Source organism: Pelodiscus sinensis, chromosome 6, assembly GCF_052426305.1.
Source record: "Pelodiscus sinensis isolate ZL-2025 chromosome 6, ASM5242630v1, whole genome shotgun sequence".
NCBI lineage: Eukaryota > Metazoa > Chordata > Testudines > Trionychidae > Pelodiscus > Pelodiscus sinensis.
The window spans coordinates 28,733,499-28,748,478 of record NC_143057.1 but is presented as its reverse complement, the minus strand read 5'-3'; the positions used below and the strand labels follow the sequence as shown (position 1 = coordinate 28,748,478).

Here is a 14,980-nt window from a genome sequence, read left to right as displayed (position 1 = left end):
AAGGAGCTTCAGAGGATAGCCAAGTTAGTCTGTTACATGGAAAAAACAAACAAATGGTCTGGTAGCACTTTATAGACTAACAAAACATGTAGATGGTATCATGAGCTTTTGTGGGCACAGCCCACTTCTTCAGATGACCGGTCTTAATGGGCTTAAACTGCAGCAAGGGAGGTTTAGGTTGGACATTAGGGAAAAACTTTCTGTGAGGGTGGTTAAACACTGGAATAAATTGTGGAATCTCATCACTGGAGATATTTAAGAGCAGGTTGAATAGACATCGATCAGGGATGATCAGCCATGGTCCTGCCGTGTGGGCAGGGGACTGGACTTGATGATCTCTGGAGGTCTTCTCCAGTTCTAGTATTCTATGATTCTGTGATGCTACAACTATTGCTTCTTGGGGAGATGGAGTAATTATGCTAAAGGACAGGGCTCGACAAACTGCGACGAAATCTACCTGCCAGTCCCGCACCGTCTATGCACCAGACCCGCACTGCACATGCATGTGCTGCTGGTGAATGGGGTGACCGGCTGAAATCTGCTCGCCACGGGCGAGTAGATACATGGATTTGTCGAGCCCTGCTAATGGGAGAGCTCTCTGCTGTTGGCATGTAGAATCTGCACTAGCAGTGTTACAGCAGTGCAGCTACATCATTATAGTTGTGCTGCTGTAGGTATTCTAGAGTAGACTAGCTCATAGTGATCCATCGTATTAGGAAGAAGTCTAGTGGTGTAGATCAGACAGAACTTTTCAGAGGAAATAAAAGGTAAGTCTAATGTGCTACAACAAGAGCCACAGATAATTAGGCAATATAAGTATGAAACTTGTAAAAAAATGCTTCTTTGAGGTAACCAGGACAAAAGTATATTTCACCTTTTAAATCGAATTAAAAAAACTGTTACTGCAAAACTTTTGTCCATTAGGTCAGGCTGTCTGAAGTGTTTTCTGAAAAACCACCCATTGTGTTTGGCAAATATGTCGCTAAAATAGATGTACAGATTAGAAATATTTTCTAGTAAATATTTTTTCATTACAATTCTAGAACATTTTTATGGTTTAGATTGGCTCCAGAAAGATTTTAAATAAAAAGACTAACTCTGTTTTCCCCAAATGCCCAGAATATATATTGATTATATTCTCCCCATATGCCAAAGATGATGACAAAATGGATTCTAATGCCTAACTGCCTTTCTATAATCAAGTAGCTACCTACTAAACATTACATATGGATGAACCTATGTACTGTTAATTTAATGCTAGGTATTAAATATACCCAGCTGAGTTTTAACAGGTATTCCTAAGTGTTGAAATATTGGAGCTGTGAGACACTTTTATTGTGTCTCTTTGCTTTGCTTTCAGTGTTGCAATTGTGAGAATTAAACACACTTACATTATTGTCAATGAGATCTGACTCCATGTTATACTGAACAGACATTTTGCTTTTATGAAGTAATTTTACATTTTATGAAGTATTTTATGAAAGTATTTTACATTTTATGAAGTAACATCCTGCAACATTACAGTTGCAGAAATAAAACTGATTGTCTTGTATACAAAGGAGATGGGGAAAAAACAATTTAAAACTTGGCAAAATATTTTTAGACCATCATTAGCTAATAACCATCTGAATAGTTTTTGCCCAAACTCTTATCAACATTTTCTCCCAGGCTGACACAACATCATGCACAGCATAGACGTTATTTTGAGTAAATGAAAATAGATCATGTTCGCTAGACTGAAGGGATTATGTGTTTTGTGTATTCTTCACTCATGGTTTTGTGTTCATATGTAAATTTGGTGGGGGGGGGGGAGGGCGGGTTTGGGAAGAAAATGGCAGTGTGTTGATAGTGGTAGAAAAAGGACCAGAAAGCCATAAATACAGTAAATTAGTATGAGACAAATTGGTGACTCAGAATAGTGTGAGAAATTAAGATAGGACTACAAAGAAAGAGAATAGACAACTTGCTGCATTAATACTTCGTTAGTTATGTGAAAGAGAACATTATAGAAAGCACAATAGAATTTCCATGGTTAAGGTTGTTTTCAATTTTCTACTTTAAAGCAGATATTCATTGTCTTTGTATTTTCCCTAAATTTATGACACATGATCTGTGAATAAAGATTTAATTTTCTGGTTATTTTTCAAGTAAATCTGTTAACTAATTTGAGTAAAAATAATTACATTTGTTCCTTTTAAGTTAACTTTGAGTCTCATGATTTTTTATACTCTGCATACAATTATTGAAAGGAGAAAATGTTTAGCAGCAACTAATGGGAAATCTATTTCTTAAATTTCCAACTGTGTTAATTTTTGTTTTATTGACATTACATAACTGCCTGTTTCTTCATCCCAAATATATTTACATCACAGGGCTTTTGTTTAAAATAAATTTATTTTTAGCCTTGTGGTTTTGAAGAAAATCTTGAAAACCTAGACTGAGAGTCTTATTTGCTGTCTTATCCTGTAATTTTTTATTTTTTTTCTGGCTGGCACATAAACACCTTTCATAAAAGCCAGAATCCTTGTGATCTCACCTCAAGCTTAGTAGCCCATGTTGTTCTTCATTAAAGTATCCATAATGGTCTGAGATCCTTCCTTAAAATTAAGCAGCTTAGAAGTTTATACACAGGATTACTATGAAGCGAATACATTTAAAGGTCCATAGTCTCGTCTTCTCTACTAGGAAGGTGCTACCTCAATGACTTCACAACCACCAGGCACCACAGCATATGTATCACAACCTTGTATCTGCATAGGGGTGTCAGTATTTTATCACTCCTTTCCCCAAACTTGATTGAGATTTTCCTAAACTGTGCAGAGCTCCAGTAGAGTGTTATGCTTAAAAGAAGCACACGGGATCTTTTTCAGGGGGATAAGGCAACACGGACACACACGGACACGGACACACACATGGACACACGGACACGGTTGGGTGTGAGGAAGGAGCTGGGTTCTTGTCAGTCCTTAGGCCTTAATCAGTCACTCAGCATCACAGTCAATCTTCCTACAACATATGCTTATCGGGAACAAGTTGTTCTCTGTCACTTGATATCCATATACTGACGACTCCTCGAGGGTGTTGTTTTCCGTCGAATGTTGTTGTTGGTTCCCTATCAAGGGGTGCTTGCCACTAACTTCAGAGTTTGTCAATCTGCCTTAGTCCAGTTCGCATCTTCAGTGTGCTTTCGCTTAGTTGATAATTATTTGGTGCTTCTGAGTCTCCGGCCCCTCCTCTGACCATTTGAGCCTGCAGTAGCCTTCACACTTCTCTCCTAAAACATCCTTTCTGTCATTCACACAAACAATACATTTACAGAACTTCAGCATGAAACAAAAGGGTACTTCTAAGTCACTTTAACAAAGTTACAAAGTCTTTCAACGTTAAACTTCTATTATAAGGCCCTGCCCAATATTAACATCCCTTTGCTTTAACATCAGAGCATGCTAACCTGAAACAGAGCTGGAGCTAAGTTAACAAAGCTTCCTCGCCTGTCTGAGGCTTACATCTTGAGTTTAAATTTAATCCAAACCTTTTGCTATAACATACATTCATTATAACTAACTTATTAGTTACAAAATTCAAGAGGATGGGAAGAAATCTGGTCTTGCTTAACTGTGAGCTTGTATTTTAGTCCTGGTAGTGTCAGGAAATCTTAAGCACATGGTTAAGTGCTGCCCTAAATAGAGATGCTTTCTTGAGTTGGGGTCATGACTATTTAGCTTTAATATCATGGTGTTTTGTCTAGCAACTAGAAGATTTACCCAGCGTTGCTCAGTTGAGCACTGTCCCCATATGAATGGGGTAGGAGTTTCAGTCCACCTGCCTTCACTAAAGGGTGCCTTGAGGGTGGGAGGCTTGGGTGGAGCTGGGGATGAGAGGTTCTGTATGCAGGCTGCCCTGGGGAGAGAGGACAACCCCGACCCCCTCTCACCACAGCAGCTTGGGGCCAGGTGAGAAGCACCTCTCCGTGGTCACTGCAGTTCCAGTGGGCACAGACGTGGGAGGAGTACATGTTCCCTGGCTGGGGCAGGTCCAGGTTCATCTGCTTCCTGTCTGTGTTTCCCAGCCAGCGTGAGGATTACAACAAACTCTGCATTGTCCCCTGGCTCCCTGATGAAGGGAAACAGGTAGCCATATCCCCATATGAATTGGGGGGGGGGGGAAATGGGAGCCTCAGCCTCCCCACTCTCCCTAAAGGGCACCTGGGGGTGAAGGCATGGGTGGGGCTGGGGAATAGGGGTTCAGTACGTAGGTTATCCTGAGCAGAGAGGACTACCTTAGCCCTCTCACCACAGCAGCTTGGAGCCAAGTGAGAAATGCCTGTCCATGACAGCTGCAGCTGCAGGAGACACAGCTGGGGGAAGGGTGCACGTCCCCAGGCTCGGGGACAGACAGACACAGAAACAGACAAGCCCTCACAAATATATAGTTAAACTTTCAGAGCTAAGCAAAATAATGTAGGTTTTAAATAACTGTTTAAAAACTTTCATATTGCATGACTTTACCTTGGAACCGAATAAATATGCATTTATACCTTTTTGAACAGGGTTCTGGTTTGTGGCTACATGCCTACAAAAGAGTTATTTTTTCTCTTGAGCTATAATTTGTAATGTAGGTGTCAGGGTTGGAGTCCCAAGGAGTTAGGTGCTGTAAAAACATATAGGACAATATGGTCTCTGCTCTGAAGAGCTTGCAATTTTATGGCCCGATCCAAACCCCATTATATTTAATAGGAGTCTTGGTTTATCTCAGCTGGCACCCTGAGTGTTTATAATCTTGTAGTTGCCTATTAATATATTACAAAATTAGGTCAGGCTTATACCACTTGGTTGATAATTAATTGTATTATTTTTTTCATCCCCCTCTTCAGTTAAAATATCTATTGGAATCATTTCAGCAGATTGTGTTTTCATTTGGTATTCAAGTTATTTTAGTATTCACTTATTAATGTATTTTGTTATGTCTGTTTCAGGGTATTGATGAATGGAATATTGCCCATCTCAACACAATATTGGATGTTGTCAGTGAAGAATGTGGAATTTCTATTGAGGGTGTAAATACCCCCTACCTCTATTTTGGCATGTGGAAAACAACATTTGCATGGCACACTGAAGATATGGATCTCTACAGTATTAATTATCTCCACTTTGGAGAGCCGAAGTCATGGCAAGTTGAATTTTTTTTTTAAATGAAAGCTCATTTTGAAAAATGCTCCTTTTTGCTTCCTCTGATTAAAGTGAGCAGATGAGGTAGAATTATTTCATATTTTTCCATTTAAAAATCAAGACCAATCTGAAATTGACATCTTGTGAGTGAAGGAGAATGGCCTTAATCATGTAAACTTCTCATTTTAAAGGAATTGCTAAAAAGAAAAATAATCTGGGATTCTACTGAGTTCACCAAAAACCAACAAAGAATAGTTAAATAACAGGCATTTCTTGAATCAGGAAAACCAAGCTACTATTTGAAAGTAGTACTCTTATTAGAGCTTCATTGAAATCATTGGGACAGATATGATGTCTTAAGCCCATGTCAGCAACATATTTAAATATGCATTTAATTTAACTGCATAACCAGACCTCCTGAAGTTGATGAGACTGGTTAGGTGCTTAACATTAAGCATGTGCTTAAAAGTTATTTTGAATTTGGTCCATATTGTCCACTTTTGGTAGACTTAGCATGAGTGGAGTCTGACTGGTCTCTTAACTGTGATGCCCACAGCTAGAAAGGTTTTCTAAAACTAGACAGCTTTATAGTAGCGTAAGGAGACAACTGGGTAAACTTGCTATGTAGTGGAAATTCAAGGTACTGTGGGCTATAGGAGTGTGTTTGAAAGAGAAATTTCACATTTTTCACTTGGATGATCAAAAATTACTTTTAGTTGAAAATACTAGTAGCCAGAAATGTGATAGAGATAATTATGGCCATGCATTCAGTCACTTCTGGATTAGGAGAAGGAACTGTGACATTTTAAATTTGTAAGCTGGCAAATTGATCAACATGCTAAAAATTTTTCAGTAGCATAGTAGGAAAAACAATATTTTCTCGGTTTTAGTTCTAGTTTTAACTGCTTTGAATTTTAAATATAAAACAGGAGAGGTCTGTAATAGTACTGAGACGGTAAAGAAAGCTAGGACCCTAACTTCAGATCATGTAAATAACATATATCTGAGTATTGCATCATTGAATAATACATTTTGTTGGAAATGATTGGTTTAATAAATTTAAGCATATTATGGCTTCATTGTAGGAAAGAAAGGTGTACTTTTGAGATACAGCGTTGATGGATGTATCTGTTAAAAGCTAAATAGGCAGGTCTCATTTAAACACTAAGTTTTTATGTTCTATCTCAAGAAATATGAAAGTAATTTAGAAAGCAGTTTTGCAAAGCACTTAGCATTGTAAAATGAAAACTTGCCAATATATTTATTAATTCTAATAGAATGTGGACATGTTTTGGCAAGAATGTAGCAAAGTTCTGATCAATGTATTTTTAATCAAGTTTTAATATACTTGTACTTAATGCCCATCTAGTTTACAAAAAGTTTTTGAGTCTTCCAAATAACTGTGTAAAATTTAAAAAGAAATCTGTGTGATCCCTATGGAGGAATAGTGGACTCTAAGCACTTCGAATTTTTTTATTAAAGTCCCGCTCTCAAATCAGATTTGGCTTAAAATGAATCCTTATAGGGAGAGGGAAGACAGAGATACATGAAAGTCTTTCCAATTAATTTTTTTATATTTCCATTGGAAAGTATATATTCTCTGTACTGTTTGTAGTTCAGACACTGATGTGTTTAGCTAGTGTGTGAAAACCTGAAAATGAATTAACTAAAAAGAGTTAAGCCTTTTTCTTTTCATATTCCTAGGTGAAATTTAATACTAGCGTAAGTAGTGAAAATTATATTCGAGTTTTAAAATTCTTTCAGTTTTAATAATCTCAGCATTTTCAAAATGTGCGAGGTTTTTATTTTTGAAGCACAAGCTCTTTAATCTGATTGTTAGGCACTGCTAGCTTTAGCGATGGTAGGAAATTAGAACTTATGTTTAGTGAAAAATTACATATCAAAATTAGTTTTTGTTCGAATTTCAAACAAAACTCCAGAATTTCCATATTTCTTGTGAATTAAAAATTTCTGAACAATTTCATTTCTGAACTATCAAGTAATTTCATTTTTATAATATTGAAGGTTTTTGTTCTGAGAAGGAAAAAAGTGTTTCATTGCAATAATGTTGAAACATTGTCGCTATAAAATGTTAAATGTAAATATAATACCTCAAATTAATATTTTAATATAATAGTTAAAACAATAAAATCACAATACAATTTTTGTACCCTAAGGAAAAGTTTTGACATCACAACAATCTGTTTGAATATTTTCCCAATGAAAATTTTGTCAAAATCCACGTTTCTACAAATTATTTCCATCTTGACAAAACTACATTTTTTGATGGAAAAGTATTCCACTGAAGCATTTTCAAATCATTATAATTTTTATATATTAGCTAAATGGTAATTAGATTAAAAACTTTCACAAATGGGAACTAGGCACTCAACTCTAATTGGAGGAAAAAAAAATGAGAGTTCAGTAACTAACTGTTCTGTGCCTTTGAAAAATGTCCCCTCCAAAACATTTTGTATTACTATTCTGTGGTTAGGGCCCTACCAAATTCATGGACCATTGGGATCAATTTCACAGTTAGGGGATTTTAAAAATGGAAAATTTAATGATTTCAGATATGTAGAAATTATAGGGATCCTGACACAAAAAGGAGTTGTGTGGTGGTTGCAATGTTATTGTAAGGGAGTTATTTTATTGCTACCTTTACTTCTGCAAAACTGCTGGCAGCAGCATTGCCTTCAGTGTTGGGTAGCTGGAGAAGGCTGCTGCCCAGGAATCAAGCTCTGAAGACAAAGCTACCAGCAGCAGCAGTGCAGATGTAAGGATGCTCTAGTATGGTATTGCCACCTTTACTTCTGTGCTGATGCCTGCAGAGCGGGGCCCTTAGTCAGCAGCATCTACTCTCTGGCCACCCAGCTCTGAATGCAGCAGCACAGAAATAAGGGCAACATGGGTGTGGTTACCACTCTTACTTCTGCACTGCTACTGGCTGCGTGCTGCCTTCAAAGCTGGGCACCCAGCTCTGGACGGAGTGCAGAAATAAGAGTGGCAAGATTGTGACTCTTCTAAAATAACCTTGTGATTTCCTGGCAACTCCATTTTGTATCAGGACCCCAAATTTGAGAAATGTTGGTCTCCCTGGTGAAATCTGTATCATATAGGGTGAAAGCACACAAAAGGCCAGATTCATGGGAGAACACCAGATTTCATGGTCCATGATGTGTTTTGCATGGTTGTGAATTTGGTAAACGAAAACATTTCATTTCCTGATCATTCTTTAAATATAAGTACTTAATAGATCCACATAAATTTTATAACAAAATGTGTTTACATTAAATTTGAGTACAGTTAAGTTCAGTAAATATTAAAATCTTAAGGCATTTTGACAGACATAATTAGATGATGCTTGCTCAGCTGCATCAAAAGTACTACAAAATGAACTGTAATGACAGTTGACTCATTTGGTTGCTGAGCAACAGCAGGCACAGATCATGACACTGACAAACAAACGCTCGTGTTAGTCTAATGGTTTAGAATGAAAGCCACAAAGTGGAGGAAGCAGATGGGCCTAGAATGAAAGGGTCGCAGTTTAGAGGGAAACGGCACCTGTATTCCTCCTCTAAGGCTCGTCAAGGGTACCACTTAATGGTTTCTGGCTCCTAGCCATACTCTCTCTTGGGCTGGCACTCCTCTCTCTCTCTATCCTGACTGGAGGTTTTGAAGGCTGCTCGAAGCTTTAACATAAGAATGGCCATACTGTGTCAGACCAAGATCCATCTAGGCCAGTATCCTGTTTTCTGGTCCATCTGGTGCCAGGTGCTCCAGAGGGGATGAACAGAACAGGGCATCGTCAAATGATCAGTCCCCTGTTGCTCATTCCCAGCTTCTGGCATAAGGACACCATCCCTGCCCATCAGCGTTCCCTCTAGTTTTTCTCATCCCTGAACAGCATGAATTTTGTTACGTGCACCAATATAGAGGTGATGTGCGACACATCACCTTCATATTGGTGCACATAACAAAATTCATGTGGTAGGAGTGGGGCCAAGGGGTTCTGAGTGTGGAGTGCAGGAGTGGAAGTAGCCAGCAGGTATCCTGGGGATGGTGCATGTGGTGCTTGCCCCTGCTGGGTAGAGGCAGTACATGGAGTCCTGTGGTCCTCACACACACGGGAGCTGGACCTGCTGCTTCCCTGCTGGCCACAGCACAGAGTTTCCTCAGCCAGGGCAACTTGGTGCTGGGGACAGCAAAGAGGGGCCTCTTTTCCCTGCCAGCACAGTTCGGTGCTAGAGCTAGCAGGGAGGGGCATCTCTCTGCTAGCTGCAACAGTTCCTTCTGGAGCCGGCATGGAGGGAACTCCCCTCTTCCCCCCCGACAAGGGTGGCTGCTGTTTGCTGGGGCAAGTGGAGAGGGGTATGGTACACCCACTGGCCATAGCAGTTTTGGGCCTTGGAGAGAGGCTGCACATCTTAGCTGGAATTTAGCTGCCCATTCTGGCTTAATACCCATTGATGAACCTTTCCTCCATGAATTTATTTAGTTCTGTTAGGCTACGTTTACACTGCACATTTATTTCAGAATAAGCTATTCTGGAATAGTTATTCTGAAATAGCTTATTTTAAAATAGCTCATCTAGACTGCAGGGAAGCCTCAAAATTAGTCCGACGCAGGCTTCCCTAATGTAGACATGGTATTTCTATTTAGAGCCCCAGGAGGCACTGGGGAGGAATAACTTAGAATGGCCCTGGTGAGGGGCTATTTTGAAATAGCAGAAGTGGAGTGTCTATACAGCCCCTATTCTGAAATAGCTATTTTGGAGTAGGCATTATTCTTTGTTGAATGAGGTTTATGGAAGTCGGAATAAACCTCCTGTCATTTTGAAATTATTTCGAAATAATGCTATTGCTGTATAGACTCTCGCATAGTTATTTCAGAATAACAGCCGTTATTCTGAAATAACTTTGCTGTGTAGATGCACCCTTATAATCCTGGTCTTTGCAACATACTTTGGGAGAGAATTCCACAGGCTGACTCTGCATTGTGTATGAAGAAGTATCTTCCTTTGTTTTAAATCTAGTTCATATTAATTTCATTTGAAGATCCCTTGTTCTTGTGTGTATAAGGAATAAATAGCCCTTTGTTATCTTTCTCTACACTAGTCATGATCTTATACACTCTCTTAGTCATCTCTTTTCCAAGCTGAAAAGACCCAGGGGTATGGAAACTGTTACATATCCCTAATAATTTTTTTCCCCTTTGTGAGCCTTTTCCAATTTCAGTACAGGTTGAACCTCTCTAGTCTGACGTTCTCTTGTCCAACAACATGTGTGGTCCTGCATGACTTTAGTTAGCCAGATGTCCACTTATCATAGATGTAGTAAAGTTTCCCACAGTCCCATAACTTTTTGTTTACAGCCACCAGCCCTGGCTCTCAGTGTTCTGTGCTGTAATTTAACTCTAATTTACCCCTAAATGTCTTCTAAAAGCCCAGTAAGCAGTGGAAATATTGCTAATGCTGCTAGACAATATTGACCTCCTGTGGTTTGGCAAATCCTCTGGTTCGGCACCAATCTGGTTCTAAGGATGCCAGACTAGAGAGGTTGAACCTGTAGTATAATAAAGGCAGAATACTTAACAGAATATGAAGATTGGCTTTTTGTAGAAGATGCATATGCTGCTCCAAGATATGATATTATATATCCATAAATCCAAAACATTTGAATAGGGCCTTTTAAATTTTGGAAAACATTCTAGGCACATTAGGAGTCTGAAATCAGTTTATTCTTGCTGCTATTATCTGACTCTCATAAAATAGTGATGAAGGTAGATACTTTTCAGATCTGGAAGGATTAAGATGATATAAATCTTTTTCAAGCATATTAGTGAAGGATACATGAAAGTGTTGATTAAACGGGAACAAAGCAATTATTTTCATAGGAGTTTGGATATTTGAATTCTGATATAGTAAGACTAGTTTCATTTTTATTAGAGAAAGCATGTGTGTATAAAGTATATTTAATACTGTTTTATTGTACTCATTTATGGGTTTGTGTTTTAGTATTGGGATTTGGAATATTTGCCATTCACGGAGTCAAATCCTGCTGTTAAAAAGAAAGAGTATAATCTAAAATGACAATGTGCGTAGATAAATACAAAATGAATGGGTCCTCAGTTTGTAGAAAGGCATTTTCAGTGGCACTCCTGATCTTCATGCTGTAATTCCAGGGAATGAACTGGGAATCATAAGAGAGTACCTTACTGTATGATTTGTTGTGTATATGTCAGTGGTTCCCAACCTTTTTCATTCCACGGACCAGCAAACCCATTCACAAACTTTTGGCGGACCGGTATCATTTTATTTATTTGTGAATAGGTTTGCTGGTCTGTGGTATAAAAAGCCCCCTAGAGTCTCCCAGTGCCAGCCTTAACCCCTAAAGTCCCCCCTCCACTACTCCCCAGTGCCAGCTACTGACCCCAGAGCCCCCAGTGCTTGGCCTCCCCTCCCCACCTAGATCTGCGCTGCCTCCCAGCACCCAGCTAAGCGCTGCTGCCAGTGTCGCGGCTGCTCTAAGGCTCCACGTGGCCCTCCTGCTGCTCAGTGAAGCACTCTTCCATGTCCGGGAGGAGAGCCTGCCCCGCCCACTGCTTGTTGGCTGAGAGGCAGGGCATGCCTCTCCCAACAGCCGTGGTGGGAGGGGAGATGCTGGGCAATATATCCCAGCCCTAGCCCCTAGAGCCACTGGTGGCCTGGCAGCCAGCGGTTCATGGTCTGGAAATAGTCCGCGGACAGGCGGTTGGGAACTGCTGCTGCATATTATAAAGCATTTTGGAGAGAGGGTCAATCATAAGATACAGAGAATGGGAAAGGAAAGTGACTCCATAACTTTAATTGAAAATAGACCAGAGAGCTGAATGGCAGGAACATAAGAAGCCAAGATGGGAGGAGCAGGATGAAAGAGTCTTAGCTCAGGAGTAAATGCATGGAAAGGTAGAGGAGTAGAATGAAGCAAGTCCATGGTGAAGTTTTGAAAGAAAGTTTAAAATGGACTCTTAGATGACTAGAAGCCAATGAACATTACCAAAGCATCAGTGATATTGGGCAGGCTTTCATTCTAGAGCAAGAGCAGATTCTGATTGTAAGTATTCTGATCCTGTGTATATAGCATGAGATTGTGCCATACACAGAAGAGGAGGATGCAGAGACAGTCCTCTGACCTTGTGCATTAGGGAAGGCTTCAGACAGTTCCGAATAGAATAGATAGGCATCAATATCAGTTTCAGGGGAAGTACTGTTTGGGTCAGGATGAAATTGGCAGTGTTCTGCAGTTGGTGATTACTAAAAAGGAGTAGAGGGGAGAGAACTCATCTAACATGATGCCCAAGATTTTTGCCCTAGGAAGCAAATTGTTTGAGGCTAAGGAGAAAGATGGTAGAAGCAATAGGGGAGCAAATGAAGGCATGCCTCTTAGAAAGCAGGTAAAAGTCTCTGCAGGACATTTTAGTCCTTCAGGAATAGGATGCTTTGGTGTAACCAACAACTGAGAGAATCAAGACTAGAAAGCTGGGAAACGTTGTCATAATCAAACCTATCTCTTATGTTGTGCTTTTTATCAGTATATCTCAAAGGACTTCATAGGAGCTAAGTAACATTATTGCCACTTCACACACAGAGAAACTGAGACACAAAAATTGATATGGTTAGGAGTGGGGTATCATCTGTACAGATTTGATATAAACTGTTAATCAGTTCATGAGTCACATTTTATAGCTAGAAAAAAATTTATGTAGAAGCCAATAGAGTGAAGAATAGACTCTTGAGAGACTCTTAAGCAGAGTGTAAGTAACATGTAAATTTTTCATGAATGAAGGGCATAGTTGAATTCCAATTAGAGAAGGAGATTATTGGACTTACTGGTTTCTTGTTAAAATTCTTAGGACGGTCTGTGGTAAGTAACACTAAACGTCACAAAGATCAGGTATGAAGGGAATCATCATAAGCAATAGTGTGGTTTACTAATTTATTTGGAGAAGGGCAATCTCACAATAAAAGGTCAATGCCCACTTTCAAGTCAGTGAAACGTGCTGGAGAAGGTGGTCAGGATGGCAAGAGACGGCCACCATTTCCAGAACTTTGTTGAGGAATTGAGTTTGGAAACTGGATATCTTTTTATGAGCAAGGAATGATCATATTTTGGTTTAAAGAGCTAATAGCAGTTTCGAGAAAGACCTGGAAAGTTACAGAAGGTGTAGTGCTTTGTTAGTATAGTAATTATAAGGAGTCAGAAGATAAAACTTGAGTTTGGTAGGGAAGTCAGTAACAAGATATGCTTTTTTGAGGACAATATTCTGATGGATGGGAAAAGATACGTAAAATAAAAGGATGTCAGTTTTCAGGTAAATCAAGAGATGGCTGGTCTCAAAGCAGTAGCGTGGGTGATACTCGATTTCCTAAATGAATAGCATGGTGAATTGTTCATATTGCTCAATGGACAAAGATGTTGGGAGTGGGTATTGGGACGGTGATCTGGAATTAGGTTGGAATACCTGCTTTGATAAAATGTGGAGGATGGTGAACTAAGCTAATCATCAACCAATGACTTTAAAGTTAAACAAATTTTTACTGGCTTAAAGCTTTGCAATTGTGTTTAATGCTAATCAGACGAAGGAGATTCTCAGCTTTTACTTCCCCACCCTCCATCATCACAGACACTAGTATTACAGTGCAGTAGCTTGGTAAAATGTCACATTGAATTAGCTTGAATCTAATGGCATTTTCCACTATCTCTGGAAATATCTGCTTTAATAACCACAGAATCCTATTGCTTATATCCAATTGTTTTTTTACAAAGATAAGAGTCATTTGGGTGACTACAAAAGGCTGTTTCTCATCAGCCTGATACCCATATTTTTCATTTAGCTTATATATTTTTATGCAGTAATGTACATTTTGAAAATGTTATCATTCCTTGTTTCATTTGTGTTTGCTTTTACTATGAATAGTTTTATTTTTAAAAACTGTTACACTTAAACAAGATAGACAGCTTATCTATAATTTTTATTGAAAATAATTACCAAAATCTGGGCACTCTATGGAGATCAACAATTTCCTATCCATCCATAGTCACCAGATGGTGGTGTGCAGTATGTTGACATTTGTTTTAATACTAAATCAATACAGGTTTAATTCCCAATTTAATGACTGTCACATGTATAACTTACAGTGTTAAATAAAGTACTTATCTCACAGCACAAAAAATTAAAATGAGTGAAATCCATCCATTTTATAAATTGCTTGGGTATAATTTGTAAAATGGAACTAATGAAGACAACTGTCCAATAAATAAAAATTCAGTATAGAAGTATTTAATGTTAAGACTATTTAAACATTTTTAATTGCATAAAAGCTTTTTACGAACTTACCATAGTATCCTGGATTCCTACAAAATGTTTAACTGGCATCTGAAGATTTATTATTGCCCAGTTATTAGGATATGGGTTAAATCTTGTAATACAACTGTTTAGGCGTCTCTCTAATATTTCACCGATGTCCCTCTATTATGGCTTAGAGACCACTTCTGTATAGATAGGGGAAGTTCAGTTTGTTACTCATTCAACCCATGGCTTTTTTTGTCAGAGTGACAAACTGCTGGATATAATTGTTTACTACACTGAACAGTGTTCCCTGTAAGATTTTCCATCCATGAGCGGCGTAAGTTTTGTATTGTGCACCAATATTGAGATCATGTGCACATGTTTGAATGTGTGCCATGGTGGCTCCCAAATTATAAACCTCTCCCTTTCCCCCTCTGCTGCCATGTCTCCCATCATCCCCTTGCCCCATTTGCTCCCCTGGT

The 14,980-nt window shown here is 38.9% G+C and overlaps 1 protein-coding gene across 4 annotated transcripts in view; it reads left to right on the top strand.

The window, feature by feature from the left end:
* Positions 1–14,980, top strand: part of KDM4C (lysine demethylase 4C) — a 397,703-nt gene that overhangs the window by 59,777 nt on the left and 322,946 nt on the right. For all 4 annotated transcript variants that reach the window (XM_075931603.2, XM_075931602.2, XM_075931604.2 and 1 more), the window contains exon 5: positions 4,976–5,169. In XM_075931603.2, coding sequence (XP_075787718.2) covers positions 4,976–5,169 — 194 coding nt within the window. The remainder of the gene's footprint in view (positions 1–4,975; positions 5,170–14,980) is intronic.